A 27,619-nucleotide genomic window follows, 5' to 3' on the forward strand; every position below is an offset into this window, starting at 1 on the left:
TAAATTTTCCATATGTAGATGCTGCACATCTACATGGAATACATGGACGACATTTCAATTGTGAAATACATGAGTAAAGATCATATGTACTTTTTCGATCATAGCGGGCCCTATTTTCATCGGAAAATATAATTTAATCGAAAGTTTTGTTTGTTTCTTGTGTAAAAATATATAATTAAAATTAGCAGTAAAAACTCATCCAAGAATAATTATTTTTTTTAGAAAATACAATATAGCACAATAGTTTAAAAAAATAAACAAAATAGCCTAAGCAAGTGTGTGCTAGTAAATATTCACCCTTATTACGGCTGCCGTAGTCGTATCGAAAATTGCAAGTTGGCGCGTCGTAACGACTAATTGGTATGATGTGCGTCGTATGCGAGAAATTACAATTCTGCATGAAATTCTGTTACAATTATCGTACAACAAGACGCGTTCTAATTCGACAAACCCTTCAAAATTAGTCGTTAAAGACTTTGTTGCCGACACACACAAAAGTTTTTTCCCAATTGAGATTACAAAAGAATAAATAATATACAAAATGAATTTGAATAAGAAGTATGTATCAACATTACAAAAACATATGTATGCACATCCATGGTACAATGAATTCAAGGTAGGGCAGAACTACCATATGATTTAATTTTTTTAATTTTTCTGGCTTAATATGTCAACTTCATTTGCTTATGTGTGTGTCTTCTTATCAATAATAAAAATTGTTCAGAAAATATTCAAATTCGGGTGTTTTTAAAATGCTTATTGCAACGAATGCATCGACAAAATCTACAGTTTTTGTTGCGAAATAAACCATAAGAGATATATAGAATATGATATTGAAAAGAAATCTTGACCATTCATTCAGTTTTCGCGGTTTTAAATTATTTATTCAAAATCAATGCAACAAGTTGTTTGCTTTTTTATTGTTTTGATAGTAATTCTGACATTACAAGCCAAACAGGTAGACCTCTATACTTGTAATTTTTTCAAAGTTGACCTACCTTCTCTTCATTTTACCATGTGCACATGTATTAACATTTCGCTTTTTCTAGATTTAAAGTCACAACGAAGAAACAATTGAACGAAATGATCCAGATCTTGCAAATTAATATAAATTAGGCTTAAAAAAAATTAACATCAAGGAAGAATGGAATAAAATTGGGGCAAAACTCAATATCCTAGGACCGCCGGTTCGAACAGGCGAGGCCTGGATGGATGTCTGGGCCGACTACAAATTCAACTTAAGGAAAAAGCTAGTTCATAACAAGGCAGAATGTCGTGCTACAGGTGGAGGGCCCTTCAAGCAGTTAATTTTAAGCGACACGGAAGAAGCAGCATCCCGCTTGTTACAATTGGACACAATTGTAAATGCGGGAAACCAAGCAATTGGAATTCTACATTGTCCACTACTTGTTGAACTGGAGACTGAGGAGGAAGTTTTTGACGGATTTGACATTAGTGAAGACAAAGAAAACCACAATCCCTGCACACTGACTCCCCCAAGTGTAAACACTCTACACCGAAATACGCAACAGAAGCAGGCTTTGGTCATCCAGGATGTCTGTACGCTTCCCTCTGTAAGCACAAATAACCCGCATCAAAATGAAGTTCAGGAAGAGCTTCCAACGACTTCTTCAAAGAGACAAAACAAGCTGACCACAAATATGACTTCTTGAAGAGCAACTGAAGGTGCAAACAGAACTATATAATGATGTTAAACGATCATTAAATAATATTGAAAGGTACCAACGCAAAAACTACAAGCTGAATGAAGAAATGTTAAAACAAAAAAAAAAAAAGTTAAGTTAAGGGAAGAAAAATTAAAACTTTTTAAAGAAGAATATGAAAATAAGACGGAATTCAGAAAGGAACTATTGCGAGAAATGAGGAGTAGTTTTCAGTGAAACAATTTATGTAAATAACTTGAAGCATAGCTTTTATATTTAAATATTAATAATTAATTTTATTTTTTACACGATAATAATAAAATGATTTAAATATTTAAAGATAGTATTATTGATGATCTTATCAATGGTCGTTCATTTCAACATCATTGGGATCTGACATGACGTAGGGGCTTGTGTTAACTATCGGCATTTCAATTTTGAATTGTATGCAAGTGTTGTGTAAGGCTGGAAATACATAAAGCGCATATTTGGCTGGCTTAAGTCATCGGCTGGCTTCTTCGTAGATGAACAAAGGAGTTTTAGGTTGACTTAGTTCGATTTTGGCCCTAGGCTCTTTTGTTCATTTCCGAAGAAGCCAGCCGATGACTTAAGCCAGCCAAATAAGCGCTTTATGTATTCCCAGCTTAATGCTGCACAAACTGCTGTTGCTTTCCCACACATATCAGGGGTGTAATGCAATTGTCTCGCTCCTAATATACATCGAAATCTGTTTTTCAACACACCAATTGCTCGTTCAACTATATTTCTTGTTTTTGAATTGAATCTACACTCTGGTGAGCCTTCGTCAGCAGATCTAAATAAAAATTTTTCCAATGGATATCCTGCGTCACCTACAACGAACTTTTTAGAATGCATCACTAATTTTAGTTAATATACATACCTAATATCCATGTATTTCTTTCGCCATTTTCAAAGTTTTCTTTCAAGTGTTGTTTCAAATCACTTGTATTCCGAACCAACGAATCGTGAACGAATCCATGATGGTGTGACGTTATATATCTAATTCTTAATTTGTGATCACACACCTACAATAATACAGTGACTAAAACTATTTGCATTATTTATAAGTTATCCAACATACCACCGTTACATTAAGACTATAGAAACCTTTTCGGTTCAGGTATTTGAAAGTCTCTTCCATTTTCAGCGCAACAATTTTTATGTGCGTCCCATCTATACACCCAATCACTCCAGGAAATCCAGTATTGTTCAAAAAATGTTCCTTAATTTCATATTTCTCTTCTTCTGCAGTGGGAAAAGAGATCCAATCTGGACACAGCTTATTATGCAATACTTCTATGCACTCGCGGAACACTTTGCTGACAGACGACTGTGATAAACTGACATGGAAATCATTACCAGCGCCCTTTTGATAACTTCCTTCAGCCAGTATTCGAATCGTTGCTGCTAGTATGCTTGGCTACGGCTACGAAAATCTGTAGTGATTTGAGCCAAAACATAATTGAATGCATCCTTACTAAGCCTGAAGTAACTAACGAATCTAAAGAAAAAACTGTTTATTTTAGCTTCTTTCCCATTTTACTTTTTACTTGCTGGGAATCAGTCATGGAAAATATGTTAGACTCTTACCGCAATATTTTTCGCCTTACGTTTAAATCATTTTGAAGATATTCATCTTCATCCTCAGATAAAAAATTGCCAACACTTAACATATTTCTATATTTAATTTAACAAAAAATCGTTTTACTTCAACTGACGATTTTATTTTTTTACCCAGGTAGCTCATAAATTCTACAAATGTTTGTTATTCCAGAGCACCCTGCTTTTTCACATCTATCACAAAAAAGACGTATTCGAAAATTGTACATAATACCAAAAAAATTAGTTACGACAACGCCTACGACAACGTCTACGACACTTAAGGGCTAAGTACATAAGAAGCTTGAAGTCATGGCTAGGCATTTTAATGTCAAATTATAATGGAAAACGACGGCTGGATTTTAGTGCGGCTCTGGAATCCCTTTGTGAAATGTCACAAATATGCCTAGCCATGACTTCAAGCTTCTTATGTACTTAGCCCTTTAAACGTCTACGACAACGCCAACCATAATAAGGGTGATGAGTCAGATGTAAAATGACAGTTAAAACATACACAATTGAAATTCTTATCGTATGACAGCAGCTCAATAATTATGCCATGGATATAATATTTGAAATTTTCATTCAAAAATATGATCCAAACAATTCAGTCTTTCAATTCCATGGCAAAACTGGTTAATGTATTTAAAGCGCGGCCCGAATATACCTTTCTTTCAATCATTGATTTGAAAATATTTTGTTTTTAATTTTATTAAGCATGGTAGAATTAAGAAGGTAAAGTCATGCAATCATATGCTTAAGGTGGGAATACATAAAGGGCTTATCTGGCTGGCTTAAGTCATCGGCTGGCTTCTTCGTAGATGAACAAAGGAGTTTTAGGTTGACTTAGTTCGATTTTGGCCCTAGGCTCCTTTGTTCATTTCCGAAGAAGCCAGCCGATGACTTAAGCCAGCCAAATATCCGCTTTATGTATTTCCAGCTTAAGCGCTTTATGTATTCCCAGCTTTATTCTGTCAAAACAAATACACATATTGTGTATGTGTGTGTATTGTTTTAAATAAAAAATACAATAATTTGAAATTTTTCAAATTCGGTTGCAACATAAGTGTATACTTTCGACGTTAATATGCAAGACATTGTACAACTTTGGAATAAAATTGTATTGGCAATGTGGTTTCCCTCAATATGAAAATTTTGTTAAAAAATGAAAATTAAACAGAACCAACTGTTGCACACTTAAAAGTCTAGTTCACACTATAAGACTCCAGCACAGTGTTCCAAGTTTTTTTTTTAAGTTGACCAAACTTTCTTAATGAACCATGATTCTGCCGTAACTTGTAATTATTGTACCATGTAAGTGTGTGCATATTGAAATTAATACGCTTTATTGCCAAAGTAATAGTACGTTTATATATATGAGGGTTAACCCACTGGATTTGGATTTAAATTGTCATATCCATTACTTTTACTTCAAATAAATCCTCTCAAAGAAGGTTAACCCTACAAAAAGTTCTAACGTAAACATGGCATAAGAATTTAATTTTCTCTTTGTGTTTTTGCCGGGAATTTCAAATTATAAATAATAATAAAGTTGTGCAACCATTTCGAAAGCCATAATAATTCTATTCATAAACAATTATTAAAATTATAAATGAAGAAGGGTGTAAGAATATTTATTTTCATTTTTAATTAAATACAATTTTCATTCATAATTTTATTATTATTATTATTATTTTTTTTTTTTTTTTTTTGTTTTAAATCATAACTTGTTTTGGCATATTCTTCAAGAATTGTGTGCAACTTTATATAAACATTATCTAGTATCTAATAGAAAAATTGTCAAAAGTGAAGCTTTCGATCTCCTTTATTTGTCCAAAAATTGCCTTATCGATTCGACTCGTGGGACTTCCCGTTTTCTCTAGCCATATTTTCCTGTGGAAAGAAAGTTATTTGCAAGACAGCACACACGATTTACATCAACTTACTTACATTTGATTAAAGGCTTCTGGCGGACCTTGTATTTCGCCCTTTACAGTGTCGTCCCTTGTATTCATACACCAACCACGAACACCCAATTTCTTCGCTTGCTTTTCGGTAAACTAATAATATATAAATTACATCAATTCTTTACTGCCTTATTCTTTTTGTTAGACCATACCATTCTAAAAGAAACTCCTAATAAAATTTGAAACATTAATGGTAATGAAGCCAGCTAGTTTTTATATTTTTTTATAATTACCTTGAACGATTCCAAACACTTCAAAATCACAATGTAAAATTGTAGACATTTTTACAGAGTTTTGTTTTATTCCTATTTGTTTGTCTATTTCTATTTGGGTGCTTGAGAATAATTCATTTTTTACCCATATGATTATCAGATGGTCGCTGATGTGTCCTGAAAATGAGTATGTGTGAGTGCAATTTGTGAGCGTTGTAAGATTAATCGTTCAACAGATGCCTATTTTTTAATACATCTAATTGTTTGTGTTCATGTCGTGTACATGGTAGAAAAATACAAGTTGTGTTCCAGAACCTGCAAATTAGTACTTATTAGCACTAATTCTGCTACAACGCGTTCCCGTATTCCAAAAACTAGCAAAACTTGCAGCTCTCTCAAGAAAAAAATGGCGCTGAGTGGTGCACATTTCTGCTTGTTTTAGCTACATGAATTTGGCCGAGCAGAAATGTGCATATTGTAAATTTGACATTTAATTGGCAGGGCTAACAAGGTTGAAAAATGTATTGATACATTTCAATAAAGAAAATGATCAACTTGAAAACTAAAGGAAAAACTAATATTTGTCGTGCAAAAAACAAAAAGAGAAAATATGGAGCAACTGATGTATTTACTTTTGGATGATTCCAGCAGTGAAGAGGACTGGCTGAATGAGGAATCAGATTATTAAATTATTATAAATTATTAATTTTAACTTATCGTCTTCAATACTCATTTTTTAAATGTTGGCGCTCTTTTCAGTAAGGTTTCACCAGTCCTATTTAGGCTGTTTACTTTTGGAATTTTGAATTATGACATTTTATCGCATTTCTGCTAATTTTCCGTTCCCTTATTTTTTGAGCAAACCTAAATGAGAATGACATTTCGAACTGTTCTCTCTTCTGCTAGTTTTACTACTAAAAAAGTACTGGAACACAACTACAGGTAGATGCATCAACGCTTAGGAGCATTGTTGACATATCAATTGTTTAAATATTTCTTCAAAAATAAGTATATTTGTATATGTTTTCCTACACGACGCCAATCGGAGGTTGTTATATGTATTTTTTAACAATATTTAAAAATTTGAATAATTTTTTATTCAACAACTTTGATTCCAAAATTGGTTTGACAGTTCATTGTCCCAGCAGCTGTGTCGAAGCGTCTACCTATATTCTTCTACCATGTGTCGTGTAAAAGTATATATTTATAAAATTTTCTCGTGATAACTGATCAATCACAATAAATTTAATTGGGAAAGATATGCTTTAAATGTTTGGGGTAGTTTGGCTTCAAAGGTATAAATGGAACCCTCAACTGGAGTCTTATGTGGCGTTTCCACTGCACTTGATTCGCTCTCTATTCGTTGTTTGACAATTAACTATGAAAAAACTACCTAATTCTTCACACAAAATTTCCTGAGCGAACACTCATATTTGTACGTTGTTCAAATCAAATCACTCTCAGAACAACAAAAAATATGTCCCATCCCTAACAAATGAGAGCATTTATCGAAAAAATAAATTATGACATTTAAAAATTATAAATAGAAAAATTTAATGAAATTTTGAAAAATTTTCGGAAGACTGAAATTTATGAATGAAAACTACAAAGTAGAATAGTGTATGTACATTCAAACGAAAGTAAATTTTGTTTTCTCTCTCATCCGAGGTACGCATTTTGTCCACGAGTTGAAATTACCACAGAAAACAGGAAACAAAAGAGGCAATATTTTCAAAATGTTTGCATCGGCAGAAAAAATGTTTGACAAGAGTCTCTCCAGCAGAATTTAAAAATAGAAAAATACAAAAATATGTTCAAAATGTCAGCATTTACACAAAAAGTTGGAAACGTGAATGAAAATTATAAAATGAATGTTTTAATAAATCTTTGGGAGAAAAATAATCATTTCTTCTATCCATATTAGTGAGAATTTAATGTATTTTAGTATAAATTCCCATTAAAATCAACAAACAAAATTTTGAAAAAAAGGAATTATTTTACTATGAATTACGAATCGTGCCGTATGAACGGGTTAATTCGTGTACCTAGTTCTGAGAGCTAACAACGTTGTTCGGTTTCCAATGGAAACATGCTATTATTGTGTAAATTGCTTTACAAAATGTGTGTATGTTTTGATTGAATTGTGGCATCAGAAATGTAAAGGTGAGAGTACATGAAAGGCCTTTCTGACTGGCTTAAGTCATCAGCTGGCTTCTTCGTAGATGAACAAAGGAGTTTTGGGTTGAGTTAGTTCGATTTTGGCCCTAGGCTCCTTTGTTAATTTCTGAAGAAGCCAGCCGATGACTTAAGCCATTCAGAAAAGCGTTTTATGTATTCTCAGCACATTTATACTGTTGATGATTACCCCACTGGGTTTATTAGCTATTGCGTGTATTGATGTACCCTTTAAAATATAACCCGGGTGAATATTCGTATTTCTGTAACATCCTTTTGATATATGTTGTATGGCAGAATTGTTAAGGTAGACCTGTGCAACCATATGTATAATTTTTTCAAATTTGTACGTTCGACGACATCTCATTTTTAAAATGATTATTATATATCAGGATTGGGAAGATGTTTTCTATGCAGAGAGAAAAGAGATTTTCTTGAAAGAACTGTATTTTAAATGAGGCTAACCATGTCAGAATCAAGAAGGTATTCATTTGACAACATCTCATTGTCAATATGTATAGGCTGCCTTGAAATTATTATACCACGGTATATTTTATTTTACCTAAAAGTTCATTAAAATAGAATGAATTGAGACGATTTGAAGAAATAGTAGAGTAAAGTTTTTTAGGTTCAAACAGACTATAACCTGATTTGAGAACGTGTGTAGATGACTATATTAATTTTCCAATTAAACTGAACGTTTTTACAAGTTTGTGCAGAAGATTATATGAATTTTCCAATGATTGTGGAATGTTTTACTGGCTGTTGTATTTTTCCTTTACATATAAAGGTGAGAATACATTGGTTCGTCCCAAAAAAAAAAAAAATGGTCGCTGACCGCCTCCAAGTACATATATTGGCCAACATTGAGAGACTTCTGTTTTTTGTCAGGCACTAACATCAATTAAACAAGTCACACCAAACACAATACTAGAAATCAATGATTTTGGTATTCATTTGGCAGTATGAGATGTTTTCAATCACAGTAATAGTTTTTTGTTCTGTTTACACGACCTATCTAATGAGCCTTAACTCATGCCAAAAAATATCATATATATCTCCACCCTAATTGTGTATGTAAACACACATGATTAATAAACCAATAGATCTGGTTAAACTAGTGGGTTAACCTTCAATAATGTAAACCATGGTATAGTTATTATAAGGTAGAAGCAAAACTACGAAGTTGACTTATATGTCCCTAGTCATTTTTGAGTCTCGGTACTAGGGATAGGTAATGGGAAGCAATAATCGACTTTCCGAGTTTTCGATTTTGTTCTAAAAGTGAAAACTCGAATTTTTCAACAATCGACTTTAGTAAGTTTGAAAAATCGAATATTGACTTCGAGTTCAAGTTCCAGAACGTTAAATACTGAAATCAATTGATCGAAAGTCGACTTACCTACCCCTATTACCGAAACCATAAGCCTTTGAAAGTTACCAATTTATGTCGGTAATTCAAAAATGAATTATAGAATTCCACTGCAGGTTCTTGAACAGAGAAAACTTGTGCACTACTGATACTATTCCCATCCCTTTATTGTAAAACATCTGGCATTATACAACCGAAATATACTTGAATGCCAATAGTTAAACAGCTGAATGGATTTCGCCGCACTTCCTTGCAAAGAATTTTCTCATGATAGAACTAAGAAGGTAACGTCATGCAATCATATGTTTGCAGTTTTTTCATAATTATACGTTTGACAACCTCTCATTATCAAATCTATATTCATAAATTAATTGTATACAATTAAAGATCAAAGATGGGAACCTATTGTCTATGCAGTGAAATTCGACAAGGTAAATTAGAGAAAGAGTAGAGATAGGCATTATAATTTGAAATGAGTTTACCATGTATTTTCCCTGCAACTTCGAATCCAAGTGCCTGCACCGTTTTGTCCAATGGTGTGTAAACCACCTTACACTATTTTCATGTTTCCCTTTTTCGTTCAACAATGGTTCAAATTTAATTTGTAGCTAGTTCCGCGTTCTTTTAGTGAATGTGTTTAGTTTTCCTCATATCTCATTCGTAAACAACAGGGTACTCCAGGATTTTGCTTTTTGTTTATTTTTTTTATCAAATATTCCTTTTTGGCCTTCATATTCGTTTCGTTGGCGGCGCATTCACTCTGTTTTGCAACAACAAAACAGGACAGTAGGGCGCGCGCAAGATAGATTTTTCTGATTAATATGCGGCATTTAAAAAATAACTCCTTTACTTTTTCGCAAAGTTCAACCTTTTCACTCCTTCTAATCAACAATTGCCGAAGTTTGGGGGCATACCAAATGTTCATGCCATTGATATCATTAAAAAGTATTTTCAACTCTTTCATTTTATCAAGGACTTGATCACTGGGCTTTATCATCGAGCCCTGTGAAACTTGGGAACAACTCTAGTTTAGTAAAAACTCAGATTTTTTCGAAATTTTTTCCAGAGGTAGGTATTTTTACCCTGATCCCGGGAAACTATTTTTTCTTGGGGGACGGACCCGGGACCCCAGATTTTTGACCCAAAAGTCCGGGATCAAGACCCCGCCTGGACCCGGATCCACTTACCCGATATAGACAATATGGGTATCGATTGAAAGCTTATGGAAATACCTATCCAACAAGTGGTCACATGAAGGGGTAAGTTGGTTCGGAAGTTATAGTCAAATTATCGATTTTTTGGACCCGGATTTTTTATGAAACCCCCAAAAAGTCAAAAAAGGGCCCACTATGGGTCAACAAAATTGTTTCCAAATTATAGCTGACACTCTTACCTTTCCAAAATGCTACAATTTGTGCTAATACCTTTTTCGGTTCCAGAGATATGGGTCTTTCCATCCGCATAACCCGATTCTAACCAGTTCATTAAAATTATGTTTTTAATAAAAAAAGTGTTTATTTCGCGTAGCAGTCGTCGGAATAACAAAAGTTTTCTAAATTTGGCACTTTTTGTAAATAGCCGGCCTTCGGCCGGGGCTTGAGATTTTCACCTATGGGTATGTCCGACCCCGGCTAACGCGAACAAAAGGTTCATAATTTCGGCACTTTTTGTAAATAGCCGGCCTTCGGCCGGGGCTTGAGATTTTCTCCTCTGGGTATGTCCTACACCGGCTAACGCGAACCAAAGTTTTCTAAATTGGATACCTTTTGTAAGTAGCCGGCCTTCGGCCGGGGCTTGAGGTTTTCTCCTCTGGGTATGTCCTAAACCGGCTAACGCGAACCAAAGTTTTCTAAATTTGACACTTTTTGTATATAGCCGGCCTTCGGCCGGGGCTTGAGATTTTCTCCTCTGGGTATGTCCTAAACCGGCTAACGCGAACCAAAGTTTTCTAAATTTGACACTTTTTGTATATAGCCGGCCTTCGGCCGGAGCTTGAGATTTTCTCCTCTGGGTATGTCCCACACCGGCTAACGCGAACCAAAGTTTTCTAAATTGGATACCTTTTGTAAGTAGCCGGCCTTCGGCCGGGGCTTGAGATTTTCTCCTCTTGGTATGTCCCACACCGGCTAGCGCGAACCAAAGTTTTCTAAATTGGATACCTTTTGTAAGTAGCCGGCCTTCGGCCGGGGCTTGAGATTTTCTCCTCTGGGTATGTCCTACGCCGGCTAACGCGAACCAAAGATTTCTGAATTTCATTCTTACGCAAAATATACCTTTTTTTATTGAAAACATAGTTTTAATGAACTGGTTAGAATCGGGTTATGCGGATGGAAAGACCCATATCTCTGGACTCAGTAAAGGTATTAGCACAAATTGAACCTTTTTGGAAAGGTAGAAGTGTCAGCTATAATTTGGCATCAATTTTGTTGTCCCCCATAATGGACCCTTTTTTGACTTTTTGGGGGTTTTATAAAAAATCCGTGGATAAGTGGTCTAGTCAAGAAAAAAAATAGTTTCCCGGGATCATGGTTAAAATACCTACCACTGAAAAAATTTTCGAAAAAATTGAAGAGTTTTTACTAAACTAGAGTTAAGCCGAAACTTGTGTCTTTATAGCCGTTATCATGGGTATACTCTTCGGCCTCTTGGATGCTATGTTCAAACACAACTGGTACTTGAATCCTCTTTCTTACAATATTGATGATGTAAGAATGTAAGTTTTATAAAATCTGTTGTTTGCTCCGATTTATATATTTCAAGTCCCAATGACCTGCATAATGAAAAGTTCGTGCACATGCGGTAGTGATTGATGCGAAAAAATAATGCGTGAAATAAAAAACCATGCGATGAGGGAAAATAATAATGATCAATAATTCTAAGTTATACTATTCTTATAAAAACACTATTACTAAATTAAAATCTGTATTTTTATTTACCGTTTTTACCGATGTGATTAATACGCAAGTTAATACCGATAATATGCTTACCATGTGCGATGCTTAAATCTTTCCACAATTTACGATTCGATGGACCCATGTCACATACTACTGCCACAACTAAAAATTCTGCACTCCGTAGGGGTTCAATAGTCTTCTTCAATATTTCGGAGCTTATGTTGAAGTTAAAATCATAGAACACGGATTGCTTCCGTTAATTAATTATTTGCATCATAAAAGTCGATGCATGCCGACAGAAGCCCTTCACTAAAGTTTATTTTGCTGCACCATCGCTGAAGAGTAGAGACGTGTGGTAGCGGATGACCTTTATTGTACAAATGTCTGTATGCTCTGGGTCCCGCAGTATGAAGGCATATATCATTTGAAATATCTTGTCATTTCCATTCTATTCTGTGCTTCTTGCTTAGCATTTCAATTTGGTCATTAGTAAATATTTCTTTCATTGATGCACAAAGAGTATTTGCCTACAACAATTTATGATTCAATTCCTTCCTTTCGTTTTGAAACTTCACTTTATTTTCAGTATATTTTTTGTAATCTGCAACAAAAACTACTGGACTAAAAATAAGTAAGTTAGTATAACAAGTAAAATCTGTTAAGGTCGAACGGGCCGAACTTTTAATACCCCCCTCAATTTGGAAAGTTACAATTTCGAAAATAAGGTTCTGATATCAGTTATACGAACGGTATATATATGGATAGGACATATGAAGATGTATATGAGAAGATATAAGATATAAGAAAGTTCATTTCATAATTTTTTACGCAATGCCGAGAGTATCGATTGTTTCTGTAGAGCGAATTCCTGTGCCTGCCCCCAAAATTTTAATTACGATTAATTGATTAAACAGCATTCCACAATACATTTTGTTATTAAAGTCACAAGTTTCTATAAAAATACAATTTCACTTGCAAAAACAAAAGTGGTTTCAAATTGAAAACATTACATCTTCTGAAGAAGCTAAATACAAAATTAAAATCACTTTCGTACCGAATTCATTCTTATGGCATGCCTGATAATGTTGAATGGCGTGTGTACATTCAAACGAAAGCAAATTTTGTTTTTTATCTCATCCGAGGTACGCTTTTTGTCCACGAATTGGAATTTTGACAGAAAGCTGGAAACAAAGAGGCGAAAATTTCCAGATTTTTGTATCGACAAAAGATTTTTTGACAACCTAATTTAAAAACAGAAAGTGTCTACATTTATACAAAAAGTTGAAAACATGAATGACCTAAATTACAAACTTAAAAGCCCAATAAAGCAATGCCTTGAATCATTCATGAATGAAAATTGTTAAATGAAATTTAAAATAAATCATTGGAGGAAAAACAATAATTTCTTCTATTATTATTAATGCTAATTTCATATAATTTCGTACAAATATCTATAAAAAACAAAAATTTTTGGAAAGGAATTATGTTACTATGAATTACGAATCGTGCCATATGATCGGATTAATTCGTGGATTTATTCATGTGCCACTACTATTGTTAGTACTTTTTATGATACTCTTCTCAAATGATACTGCAGAAAGAATATTAAGCTTATTTTGGGAAACGCCAGAAGGGAGTACGATTCTCATTTACTATGATAAAGTTCGACACTTAAAGTGCTTGCTTTTCACCAAAATCGTCCAATCATAAAGCTAAGTGAACAATCTTTTCAGCGGGATGAATTCATGATACTGGTAGCGATCAGCAAATATTGCAAAGCTATCAGTTTCTTTTTGAAAAACACTACTCTCTGTAATAGAGGGTAATATGAAGATAATAAGTCAAATGGGGAATACTCCAGACTTAACTAATCGAGTATCTAGCAACTTAAATAATTGTAAAACAAATTTCAGAAACACGCACAAATATTATTTTTTAAGTTATAATGCAGGGTTGCCCATCTTCGACGGACCCCGGAAACAAATCATTCAGAAATTCATTCAGAGCGCCGTCTTGTTGAAACCAGAACTGCCTCATACGCTTTCGACGAATAATTGGCATCACAAAATTGGTCATCATGTCGCGATTCAATGTGAAATGGGCTTCATCGGACATGATAATTTTGTTCCAAAATTGCTCGTCATCTTTGGCCATTTCGCTCGGACGCTCGCGTGGCGTGTATTGGTTCATGGTAAAAATCTGCTTGGACTGACGCTTCAGACGCGGTATGTCATTAAGCGATGTGACATCTCTGTCAAAAGTTACGGCGTTGCCAGATGGGTCCATCGAATATGGGCAACCCTGTAAATTTTTCATTTAAATTTGATATAACATGAATTTACGTTTGTTTTTGGGCTATATAGTAATTTTTGTTTAAAAAATTACTTTTATTAAAAAAATGTTGATGCATGTGTTATTTTTTCCAAAATGTGTAATATTATTACACTCCGTGTGTATTATGCAGCTTTTTTGGTGGCAACACTGTCGTGTACCTTATTTTGTGAGCGAACAACGTGATTGAAATTGCAATGAGAACATAACATAAGTCGAACAATCGACTATGAATAGTCGAGTACTCGGTTTTCACCCAAGTCCATAGTCGAGTTCGGCAAACGATAGTAGCAACTAGTTTCGCGCTCTTTAGTGAAGATGTTCAATTTTCTCATGTCTCATTCGTAAACAACAGAGTACCCCGAGTCTTTGCTTTCGTTAGTTTTTATCGACTATTCCTTTGTGGCCTTCATATTCGTTTCATTGGGACGTTTTTCATTTTTGTTTCCAATGCTCTCATAATTCGCTCTTCATTGTTGCGCTGTCGGACTTTCTCGGTCTCCATAAGCTCATAAGCAGGTAATTTGGAATTGTACAATATAATTTCCAAATCCAAATATCCATTCAAATATAAAAAAATGAAATATTTGGCATTCTCTCCGTTTAGATTCTACAACAGCTGGCCTGCATTTGCAAGCAAAGATTCATTGGATACACCTATTCCCGTTCCCGTTTTCCGAATATACTTTCTGGAGCTTGAGTTTTCTGTTCTCTTTCTCTGTATCAGCTTAGGCTGCCGCTGCTTCAGAATGGATCAGTTTTCCCATGATTTAACGGTGGCCTTGGAAGAAACCTCACTACTTGATCGCGCCAAAGTCAGCCGATGGGGTCAACAAAGGAGACGAACTCGTTCCACTGGCAATTTGCGTAAGTTGGGTGTATTTGTGCTGCAGTTGATTCTTGAACTATCATTTTTTATAGCGTGTGCCCCACAGCCAACCGAAGACTCCAGTAGTCCAACCGATGCAGCACTAGGAGCATCTGTTCAGACAGCCACAAATAATAACGATGGACTCGATACCGTAAATGTTAATTTACCAAGTGACTCAGATGACAAGGAGGAGCTGGGTGTTCCACGTCTGGCTTGTAAATCATTGAGTACGGCACGTGTTTTGGGCACATTGGAATCGGATTCACTTAATGAGACATTCAGTCCGGCGAGGTATGTTTTGTTAGATGGTATGATAAACTAATAATTGCACATACATTCTTTCTAGATTCTTTAAACCGAGCGCAAGAAGGAAACGTAAGCTGAAACGCATCTCAATGGATTATGAGGTAATTGGTGCAGGATCTACAAGTCAAGTTCCCGAGCCATCTGTATCGACTTTGAGCTTGGCCCCGAATAACACCTCAACAGGATGTCCTGGCACATTATCGATGCGTAAACGAGGCCTAAAACCCGAAGTCAACAGTCGTCAGATGTTTTTCTGTGGAAAGCGTAAGCGTTCGAACCGTGATCGTTATCAGGAACATGACCACTCTTCAAGTATGCCACGCCACAACAGCCATTTGGAAGAATATAGCATGAGACCACGCAGTTTTTCATCCACATCAAAACCACACAGCGATAGGCTTTTACCTTTGAATAAGGGTCTCTTATCAAAAATTGAGCGCATATCCCAACAACAACAAAAGACTGAAGCTGCAAAAACTTCTCAATTCGAACAAATGGAAAAGGAAAGTTTTATTACTACAGTGAGTGTGGCTGATAGTAAAATTAATGACGCCATCGAAGATATTGGAAACGAATCAACAATTTTAGACGCGTCGTCAACTTTTAATTTGAGCCCGGACGCGTCTGGATCAATGATAGCTGAACAAATATTTGGTCCCGGCAAGGAATCCTCATTTCTACTTTCCAATGTCATGTCACAACAACAGGACACAAATTTTCAAAACCACCGTAAGAAACGTTCTGCTGGTCATCATCATCGTCGACGATTACTGCAATTTTCTGTAGACCAAAACTCAATGGATTGTGAGGATTTCAACAGTTCGAGTTCGTTGAGCTCATCTGATTCGGATGATCATGCTGTTAATGACACCGACCGAGAAGGGGATGATGAGTTAACTGACTGGCCAGGGAACGAAACGCTATGTGGTGAATCGAAATACGATACCAAACGTAAACTTACAAAACGCAATACATTGCCGCAAATTAAATCTGACCCTGAAAGTGTGGGATCTTTGCAGATTGGCGAAGATGACACTGTGATGTCGAACAATACCACTGTTGGTGAAAACACATCGCTAAACTTCCCGCCATCCGCCGATTCAAACAGGGGCGTGGTTACAGAATTACCGTATCAGTCGTCGGAACCCATCAACATTGCCAGTAAAATTGGATTTTCCTCGTTGTGTCGTTCGGATGTGGTCTCTGATGATGTCACCGTACCAATTAAACAGATCGAAAGTGAAATGTCAGGTGAAACTTCAAATCCCTTTCTCTCATCGCCACCTTGCCAGCCAAGTGAAGTGAGAGAAATACGGGCAGGTTGTCGCCGCGTTAAAGGCGAACGACCAGGATTTAGTATAAAAACATCAGTGAATGAGCGTTTGGCACGTTTTTTGCAAGATCCAAGACAACTTCAAATTCGTCTGCCTGACGTGGAAATATATGAACATGAAAGTCTTTTAAACTTGGCCCAATTGTATTCTTTGCAAATGTCACTGGATAATGGATGTGCTGTGCTAAATAAAACAAGGTAAATAATTGCGATGAGTCAATTGGATTAGGGATGGCATATTCCTCAGGGTCACCACTCCACTAAATTATTCCATATTCAATTTTATTTCGATTATAACAAAATAAGATTTTCCGGAAATGTAAAATTCTAAAGATGACTATGTTTAAAATTCTGATGCTATGTTCTCATTGCAATTTCAATCACGTTGTTCGCTCTCAGAATTAGGTACACGAATTAATCCGTTTATATGGCACGATGCGTAATTCATAGTAACATAATTCCTTTTTTCAAATTTTTTGTTTGATGATTTTTAATGGAATTTGTACGAAAGTACATGAAATTAGCATTAATACTAATAGAAGATGTTATTCTTCAAAAGACTGATTTTATCTTTAATTAAAAAATGTTCATACAAGTTTTGAATTTTTTGTTTAAATGTTGACATTTTATTTAAGTATATTTTTGTATTTTCCGTTTTTAAATTCGGTAAACTAGGTTGCAGTCACTTGTCAAAAAAAATTTTTGTCGATACAAAAATTTTGAAAATATTGCCTCTTTTGTTTTCAGTTTTCTGTCGAAATTCCAACTCGTGGACAAAACTCGTACCTTGGATGAGAGAGAAAACAACATTTACTATCGTTTGAATGCACATACGCCATTCAACATTATATATTTCATTCATAAATTTCAGTATTCCTGTAAAATTTTAAAATTTCATGAATTTTTTTAATTTATTTTTATTTTTTCGATAAATGCTCTCATTTTTTAGGGATGGTATACATTTCATAGTAGTTCTGAGAGTGATTTGTGGGGGAATCAAGTAGATATTTCATAATTAATGGTCGAACAACGAATAGAGAGCGAATCCCGTGCCATGTGAATTTTGCATGATTTTGTTCGAAATAAGTACATATAGTTTTGAAGTGAGGCTTAAAGGGATATTAATATTCTTATAATTTGTATCCATAAATTATCTTACTTTGATATGAAATTGTTCTACATATAGAAAATGTATCCCCCGAGCAAGCTCTTCTATATGTGTTCCATACGAGTCGCATTGAGCATGAAATCCATTGAAATTAGTGGAAATCGGTTTAAAGCTATGATTAACCGGTAACTAACTAACTAACTACCAGTCCTTGCTTCGGAACTACTTTTGAAATATTTAGGTATTACTGCGTGTGCGATTTATATTTTTCATGTTTTGATAATAGTACTTTTCGACGTGAAAGTGGACATGGGAGGCTTTATTGTAAATTCTATAAAAATCAGAAGTTAGAAAATTGGACAGTTCAATTGTCACTAAAAAAAGTCCTCAGAAAAGAAAACAACGTGACACCCATAAATCCAATTGACACCGGCCAACTTCTGTTTCTCTTTTCCAGAAAGCCACAATATGCATGATTTTATCATTTTTAAAATTTCATTATATTTTTTAGCAAAACTACACAATCCGTCAACATTGAACAACAGAGTCTGCAGGATGGTCTATTTTTGAGCGACTTTAAAAGACGTTGCTACGACAGTAATGAAGCTGAGTTATTGCACAATAAATAATCAATTTATAGATGTGGATGGAAGCACATGTATACAGTTGCCACCGGATGCAGTGTCATTTGAACAAAAAAGTGCAACTTGGAAAATCAAACATTAATGCGTTTCAAATAATTAATACGTTAATTTGTGTATGTATATGATGAATGAATGTACGTATTATATATGTATGTATGTATGTTATTTGTATTCCTAATATCAAAATATTAATATTAATTTTTAGATAATTTGTTTGTTTTTTTTTTTTTTTTCATATAAAGTGGTCATACAAATTAATTTATAGTGGCAATTATTTTTAAAATATGTAAAGTTCGAATGATGTGTTTTGTCTAGGTAAAATTTAGTATTGGCTTACTTATACCCATTAAAATAGCTTCGATCATATCGACGTCACGATATATACTAGATATAGTTTTATTATTATGAGTTTCATGATCAATTCTAATATATGCATTCAATTCGGAAATATTAGAGTACTAATTTTCATCCAGATTTTTGTGTTTTTTTGTGAATGCTAAATTACACAGTTCGTTCTGAAATAATTAACATGTAAAAGAGTTAAAACGTTACAATAATTTGATTTTAAAGCAGGCCACGGCCATTAAGTTAATATAAACGTTTCAACTCGAGCTTTTGACTTAATTGAAAGACGAGCATCTATTTTTAGTTGAGAGGAAATATAAATACGTATTTGAAGATACACGCGTTTCATGTAAATATCAATTTAGAAATCAGCTGTAAAAAATAAGAAATTCGCTTGCTTAAACATAAATTATTTCACAACACAAATAAATACTTATACAACAATGCGATCATGTTTTCTTTACCTTGACTTTTGAATGACTGTAGATAAGTTGCTTACGACAATTTAAATGCAGTTTAATATTTATTTTTTTTATCTTTAAATCCGCCGTTCGCGGAAGCATAGATGGATGTTACAGGATACATCCACAGGTTGCGGATAGTGGAATACCCATTTGAAATTTTGGATAGCTGCGAGTTCAACACGACGAACTTAGCGCCCCTAATTGAGAAATAATTGGTGAAACCTGGGCACATCACGGAGTAATAGGTGGCCAAGACCACAACATTGTAGGAAGACTCCAATTTGGTGGAGAGTTAATCCCTCTCCAATGAAGAATTGAATAACCACCCCTAAGGGGAGGTCAAACTTTGTAGAGGACCATATGTCGGGTAATGCCAATGAGGTAATGCTACTGTTTTCGTTTCCCAGAAGCTGATCATCAACACGGATTCCGAAAATTGCATAGCATAACAACAGCTTTACACGCCATTTCCACACATGTCAGCAGAGGAATCAACCAGAACAGGCCGTGTGACAGAACAGTTATGGTGGCAGTCAATCATGCCACATTGTTCGAGGACATTGAACGCAACGCCCTCCGGCCAAGTTTGAAACGTTGGATTGTAATCTACTTTCGTCCACCCACATTCGTACGTGGAATTGAGAAACAAGAAGTCGAGCTACCGTAGAGTGAAACAGGGAGTTCCCCAAGGTGGGGTGATGTCTCCGGAACTGTTTACTCTACCTTTCTGACATTCCACGCCCTTCCAGACGGCATAGAGATAATATCGTACGCAGATGATTGTGCGTACGTGGCGTCCGGACCCATCATAGATGACATATGCGATCGGTTAAATGCCTACTTAGTTGATCTAACCGCCTTTTTCACTTCGAGGAATATGAAGATATCCGCCACTGAATCGACGGCCACACTTTTCACCACATGGACTGCGGAGATGAGACTATCTTTGAAAGTGCAGAGCGATGGAGCTGTAATTCCGACCAACAACTACCTCAAGGTCTTGGGGTCACATTCGATAGCCTTTTCAAGTCGTTCGCGCATAACACAGCTATCTGCGATAAGATCAGAAGTAGGAACAAGGTTCTCAAGTCTCTTGCCGGCAGCTCTTGGGGTGCTGATAAGGAAACCTTGTTGGCCTCTTACAACTATGCGGCTCCGGTGTAGTCCGCCAATGTGAGTGCTACGCAGGAGAAAAATATTTAGTCCAGCCAGATCGGCATCTTTGAAACGCAACAGGCCATCTACATGAGGAGGCGAAGGTCTTACCTGTGCGACAGCATAATAAAATGCTGTCGATGCAACACCTGCTTGGGTGTTACCAACAAAGCCATCCGAATCACCATCTGGTGGATAGACAACCTCCGCCCCGACAAACCGGAGTAGTTTTGGCTCAACTAAGTTCCGGATGGTGCAGCCGCTTCCATTCCTATTGGCCCCCGATGGACGGCGATGTGCAGAACATCTGCCTAGCTTGTGGCACAGGACCGCATGATACGCTGCAGCCAAACGTACTCACCTCAAGGGCTACCAACACTGTTCTGTCACACGGCTTGTTCTGGTTCAGTCCTCTACTAATATGTGTGAAAATGACGTGTAGTGCTGTTGTGGTACTATGTTGTGGACGGAATCCGTTCTGGTGGTTGGGAACTGTATAGCTTCCTCTAATGCTGGGGAGGAGTAAAGCCTCAAGAGTCTTGGCTACTGGGACAAAAGTGAAATCGGCCTGTACGATTCGCCTTTACTGGCATCCTTGCCTGGCTTCAGTAGCGGGCCCACCTCTTCGGATCAGTCACCGTTACGTCGATAAAAGTGAATGAGGTCCTATCACCGGGTGACACTATGGTTAAGTCTGGCGAACTGTGACACTCTCCTCTCACTCTCATCCTCGTTAACCGTGTAGAATGTGGAGCAGTCAGTCTGCTCTGCCAGCGCTGATCCCCTCTGGTCATTACCTAGGACGGAATGCCACAACTCACGGTGGGCATTAAAATCCCCTAGTACCAGGCTGTTGTTGCCTACCAACAATAGCCTAATATCAGGCAAATAACGTGGTTCACAGCTATTAATCGGCGGGATATACACATTAAGCACCTCTACCTCGGCAGTTCCACACTTGACTGCTACCCCCATACATTCCATGTACGGGTCACTAAAGACTAGCTCAAGCAAGATAGGTCTGTACTGAACAGAATGGTGTAACAGGAACGCTAATCCCCCACCTCCACTTCTGGTGCGATCCTTCCTTAGTACGTTGTAACCATAACAACGTTGTAGGCTGCAATTTTCATTCAACTTGGTTTCCTGCACCGCTGCGATCTTAATATTCCACCGATTCATAAATTCCACTATCTCATCTATTTTGCCTCGGAGTCCGTTGCAATTGAATGGCAAGAATGATGCACAGTCCGGAGTTGGAACAGCAATGTGTGGCGTTAGGTGCTGCGGTGTTGGTTGCTGTTCTGGAGACTGCGGTGGAGTTCCATACTCCGACGACGTCTCTGATGAGGACGACGAAGAAGTGGACTCGTGGACTACGTTACTGCAGCAAGTCGCAAAATAATCCCTTTCGCTGTAGTTTCGCAAACGCCTTAGTCCGGAACAGTTCTTGAAGTGCACCCATTCTCTACATCCATTACATCGCACCGAAACAGATCTGTGGTGGATGACGTTCTGACAATCCGAGCAGAACCAAGGTCAGGGGGAAGCATTCCGGGATATGCTGCTCCCAATGCAGAAAAATGAACAAACACAAACATGTACATACTGGGTTGGCAGCCGCTGGCCGAAACTGGGATCTTGTTGTTTCGGGTCAATCCGATATCGTAGAACCCGCTGCCGTGGGATTGATGCTTAGTAATAGAATTATTTATATCACCAGTCATGAACTCCGATTGACTAGATGTCCGCATTCTTGATAGAGATATCTGGCATGAACTTCGATTGGACCCTCAGCTATCCAACTCTAGACGGTCTAACTGTATATCAGACGAAAGTTCATCATCATGATTAGATGTTTTATGCAAAATTGGGAGCTCTTTTAACTTGGTACATCGTAATATTTTTGTTAAACTTAGATCGAGGAGATGGGCAACATCGGTCCATCTCCTCCGCTACAAAAGGTAAAAAAAGATAATAATTTGCCGTATAAAACAAGAACATATCATCCAATTTTGGCAAATAAACATCATGTTAACATTAAGAGTGTCTGTTTACTCGATAATTTGTACAAATTTTTCAAATTTCTTAATCTCCAATAAGAGAGAGACACATTTGGATTTGAGTTACTGGGAGTATGCAAATATTGCGACTTTACTTTAAAAACAAGTAAAAAAAAAAACAAAGTTCGGTCGGGCCGAACTTTTAATACCATCCACCCTAGGGTAAAGGAAACATTAGTACCCATTATGACCAACAAGTACGAATTTTTAGACAAATTCAAGAAGAAATGTGGCAAAAATAATCAAACTACCGAAAATCGGGAGGTAGCGTTATATGGGAGCTATACCAAAGCGTGGACCTATACATACAATGTTTCGCCACACGAACTAGGACCCATTATGACCTACAAATACGAATTTTCAGACAATTCTTTGAAAAATGTTTCAAAAATCATCCAAATACCGAATATCGGGGGGTACCGTTATATGGGGAGTATACCAAAATTTGGACTGATATATCTCATTTTCAATACCAACCATCCTAGATACAATACAAATTGTTCTGCTAAATTTTGACGCTCTACGTCAAATAATGTGGGCTGTATCGTGATTTCAATGGACAGACAGACAGGCGGACATCGTTAAATCGACTTAGAATTTTATGCTGATTATGAATATATATACTTGGGTCTTGGGTCCGTTTGTAACATCCCTAAATATTCGTCATATTTAGGGATGTTACAAACGGAATGGCAATGTTAATATACCCTCCTTTCCAAGGTGGAGGGTATAATAAGGTGTGTCTGGTTACTTTTCCAGCAGGAATTGTCCAGCAACTTCTTTCTGAGAGAAAAGGTAGTTTTATTCTCTTTTGCAAGTAAAATGCGAAAAGTAAACAGACGGTATTCCTGCAGAAGCTTGCAACTAATCAGCTGATTTGTCAAAACAAACCAATTTGTCCCCCATAAGGAGAATTAAAACAAAGGAAGCAATACTAATTTAACAAGTTTTTTAAATAAAAATGTTGGAAATAGTCTTTTATTTTCTTATTACATATTAACATTAACGTTTTTCACATTTTGTAAAGTTGTTCTCCAAAAACTATTAGTCTAGCTAATTCCAAAAAAAAAATATTTTCAAATTGAAAGCACAAAAATAAATAAACAAACTATAGAAAACATCTGATTGAATGTCGATAAATGAGAAGAAGAACAGTTGCAAGTGATTGCAAGAAAAAATTTGTCCAGCAAGAATTTGCAAACTCTCACTGAAAAAACTGTCAAAATTTCTCTCTCCAACCGCTCTCTTTTGCAGAACTTTCGGGTTAACAGACGACTTCCAGTAACAATTTGTAACAATTGTTACAAATTTTAGGGTAACCAGACACACCTAATAATGCTAATGTTGCAGAACGTGTACCGTCAACTTCCTATATAAAAAAGCTAAGTTCCGGCAAACCCGCACGTATGCTTTGAAAGGCGATGCACCCAAACCAATCAGAGTTCTGTGCAGATTTTGGTCCAGAGACATAATTGGGCCTTTTTTTCTTCGGAAATGAGCAAGGAGTGGCCGTTACGTTATCGTGCAAAGTTGAATGCATTTTTGGTCGCGAACATTGAAGAGGAGAATAGGTGTGTCTGGTTACCCCCAAAATTTGTAACAATTGTTACTGGAAGTCTGTTAACCCGAAAGTTCTGAAAAAGAGAGCAGTTGGAGAGAGAAATTTTGACAGTTCTTTAATTAAGAGTTTGTAAATTCTCAAATTCTTGCTGGACAAATTTCTTCTTGCAATCACTTGCAACTCTTCTTCTTCTCATTCATCGACATTTAATCAGATGTTTTCTATTGTTTGTTTGAAAAATTGGTGAGCTGAGAAAGGATTCTTTTAATTCTTTGAATGGGGGACAAATTGTTTTGTTTTAACAAATCAGCTGATTAGTTGCAAGCTTCTGTTTACCTTTCTCATTTTTCTTGCAAAAGAGAATACAACTACCTTACTCTCTCAGAAAGATGTTGCTGGACAATTCCTGCAGGAAAAAGTAACCAGACACACCTAATGTTGACAACGTTTGGTTTCAACAGGACGGCGCTACGTGCCACACAGCCGAAGCCACACTCGATAATTTGAGTCCTGTTTGTGAAGATCGCATTATCAGACGCAGAACTAATGTCGGTAGACTAGCTCGAAACTGCGATTTGACATCGTTTGATTATTATTTGTGGGGTACCGTAAAAAACAAGAGATACGCCGACAAGGCAGAGACAGTAGACGCTTTAAGGGACAATATTGTGAAGCCATTGGTGAAGGCTACTGCATGGCCAGCCGAGACAAAAATTTGAATATTTTTACTTTCAAATAAAAAAGGAATTTTGAGAAAATATTTGGTAGTTTTTAGCTTTTTTTGAATGTTATGTAGTTGAACAAACTTTGAGAGCACATACTTGTACTGATTGTTGCTCTGTACCAGAACCTGCAAGAATCTACTATTTTTGCAATTTTTTTTGTCAATATCATTAAATCAGGTTTTGCAGTAAAATTTTTTTACATTCTCACAGTTCTGGAACCGGTCATGTATGTTGGAAATAATAGGAAACCATAACATAAATCTGAATGAGCTACATTGGAAAACGATACAATTCGAATATATTTGGCATGGTACAATGAATTCAAGGTAGGGCAGAACTACCATATGATTTCAATTTTTTTATTTTTCTGGCTTATTATGTCAACTTCACTTGCTTATGTGTGTGTGTCTTCTTTTCAATAATAACAAGAAAAAAAGCTGTAAGTTCGGCCGGGCCGAACTTTTCATACCATCCACCATTTGGTACAAATTTGGCAATTTCCAAAAAAAAAAAAAATATAAAATAAAATCCGTTAAAAATTCTGTTAAAATCTAAAAAAATACCGAATGCTTATACGACGACGTGGATCTGCATAGGCAACTTTTGTCATAAGTTATTACAATATTTAAATGCGAAACTTGAAGAAAAATCTGTTAATAATGTAGCTGAAATCATCAAAATTCCGAATATTTGGGGTACCGTTATATGGGGACTATACGTAGACGTGGACCTGCACAGACATTTTTCTGGCATGGGCTGAAGTATCCATTATGAACTTCACATGCGAAATTTTAAACAATCCCGGTAAATAGTGTCGCTAAATTCATCAAAATACCGAATATCGGGGGGGTACGGTATATGGGGGCTATATGAAGACGTGGACCTACATGACCATTTTCTGTTTTATGCTGCAGTATCTATTACGAACTTCAAATACCAAATTTGGAACAATTCCGCTAAATAATGTCGCTAAAATCATCAAAATACCGAATATCGGGGGGTACTGTTATATGGGGACTATATGAAGACGTGGACCTACATGGCTCATTTTTTGACTTAGGATGTAGTATCTATTACGAACTTCAAATAACAAATTTGAAACAATTTCGGTGAATAATGTCGCTAAAATCATCAAAATACCGAATATTTGGAGGTACCGTTATATGAGGGCTATATGATAACTTGGACCTACATGGCCCATTTACGAACTTAACCTGCCTACTAGCAAAATATACATGTGTGCAAAATTTTAGCCTTCTATCTCAATTTGTTCGAAAGATAGCGTGATTACAACAGACAGACAGACAGACGGACAGACAGACAGACACACAGACAGACAGACGGACATGGCTAAATCGTCTTAGAATTTTACGCTGATCAAGAATATATATACTTTGTTGGGTCTGGCATGAGTATTTCGAGGAGTGACAAACAGAATGACAAAATTAATATACCCTCCATAGTATGGTGGAGGGTATAAAAAATTGTTCAGAAAATATTCAAATTCGGGTGTTTTCAAAATGCTTATTGCAACGTATGCATCGACAAAGTCTACAGTTTTTGTCGCGAAATAAACCATAAGAGATATATAGAACACAATTTTCATTCAGTTTTCGCGGTTTTAAATTATTTATTCAAAATCAATGCAACAAGTTGTTTGCTTTTTTATTGTTTTGATAGCAATTCTGACATTACAGGTAGGTACAGGTACTTGCAATTTTTTCAAAGTTAGCCTACCTTGTATTCATTTTACCATGGTATTTGGGTAATATGGGCGCACTAAATATGTTACCATATAGGGATGATCATTATTTTTGTACCAATAGAGTTGTCGATCGTACAGAGTTTTATACCCTCCTCCATACATAGTATGGAGCATGGTACAATTGTACCATGGTATGGACGGTATATTAAGTTTGTCATTTCGTTTGTAACTCATCGAAATAATAATTTTGGACCTAACAAAGTATATATATATTCTTGATCAGCGTAAAATTCCAAGACGACTAAGCCCTGTTCGTCTGCTTTAATCACGCTAGAGTCAAAATATTTTTTTGTGAAATTATTTTTAATGGAATTATCTGAAAATCCACAAAAGGAGTTATTTTTGAGTACTTTACCCCCTGGAAGAGAATTCTCTAAATAGGCCCCCATACAACGGTACCACCCGATATTTTAATGATTTTAGCCACATTTTTCAATGGAATTATCTGAACTCCTACACAAGAAGTTCTTTGTGAGTACTCTACCCCCTGGAAGAAATTTGCTGATATAGGTCTACGATATTGTATATCCCTCGTATATCGACATTTTTACCGGAGTTGTTTCAAATTTCGTATTTATAGATCATAATGAGCACAAGAGCCTATGACAAAAAATTGCGTATACAGGTCCTCGTCTAGGGATTAAAGTATTAAAAGTTCGCTCCCCCGAACTTGGGTGCTTTTTTACTTTTTAAATTACGTACGACGTACGAAACATTTTACCACTGTGGGGAAAGTGAGTATTTTTCGGGTCTAAGGTAGGCCAATTACGAAAAAAACCTGCAATACTTTTTTAGTTTATTTTATTAATTATTATTATTAATTATTTTCATTTATAATTTATAGCAACTAATTGCAAATCTAATAGATTCTTGCAGTCGTTGGAACACAGTACAAAAAGTAGTTCAAAAAACAAATTGCAAAGTCGATAAATTGAATCGAATAGTCGATAATCGACCTGCATACCCCTAGTAGGAATATTCCGTTTTGTAACGGTAACACCGTAACATTTTTATCACTGCTGCAAACGACAAGGAACAGTTGAA

At 36.1% G+C, this 27,619-nt stretch overlaps 2 protein-coding genes and 1 long non-coding RNA gene across 3 annotated transcripts; 1 reads left to right on the forward strand and 2 right to left on the reverse strand.

Annotated features, from left to right (window-relative positions):
- Positions 1 to 2,442: 2,442 nt before the first annotated feature.
- Positions 2,443 to 4,096, reverse strand: LOC131800751 (uncharacterized). Its single transcript, XR_009341522.1, has 4 exons — positions 3,276 to 4,096; positions 2,767 to 3,186; positions 2,566 to 2,710; positions 2,443 to 2,515 (listed from the first exon to the last, which is right to left on the reverse strand). It is a non-coding gene; the product is annotated as an uncharacterized LOC131800751 (long non-coding RNA).
- Positions 4,097 to 4,881: 785 nt separating this feature from the next.
- On the reverse strand, positions 4,882 to 5,643 carry LOC101900881 (acylphosphatase-2). The gene is made up of 4 exons (XM_005175768.4): positions 5,485 to 5,643; positions 5,404 to 5,420; positions 5,235 to 5,344; positions 4,882 to 5,177 (listed from the first exon to the last, which is right to left on the reverse strand). Exons 1-4 carry the CDS (start codon positions 5,531 to 5,533, stop codon positions 5,063 to 5,065), a joined length of 291 nt encoding a protein of 96 aa, XP_005175825.2. The 5' UTR covers positions 5,534 to 5,643; the 3' UTR covers positions 4,882 to 5,062.
- An 8,922-nt stretch (positions 5,644 to 14,565) lies between these two features.
- On the forward strand, positions 14,566 to 18,971 carry LOC101889117 (uncharacterized). The gene is made up of 5 exons (XM_005179910.4): positions 14,566 to 14,754; positions 14,843 to 15,102; positions 15,157 to 15,397; positions 15,453 to 16,943; positions 18,365 to 18,971. The coding sequence occupies exons 2-5, from the start codon at positions 14,985 to 14,987 to the stop codon at positions 18,480 to 18,482; spliced, it is 1,968 nt and encodes a 655-aa protein (XP_005179967.2). The 5' UTR covers positions 14,566 to 14,754; positions 14,843 to 14,984; the 3' UTR covers positions 18,483 to 18,971.
- Positions 18,972 to 27,619: the final 8,648 nt, after the last annotated feature.

Source organism: Musca domestica, unplaced genomic scaffold (assembly GCF_030504385.1).
Source record: "Musca domestica strain aabys unplaced genomic scaffold, Musca_domestica.polishedcontigs.V.1.1 13, whole genome shotgun sequence".
In the NCBI taxonomy this organism is placed as follows: Eukaryota; Metazoa; Arthropoda; class Insecta; order Diptera; family Muscidae; genus Musca; species Musca domestica.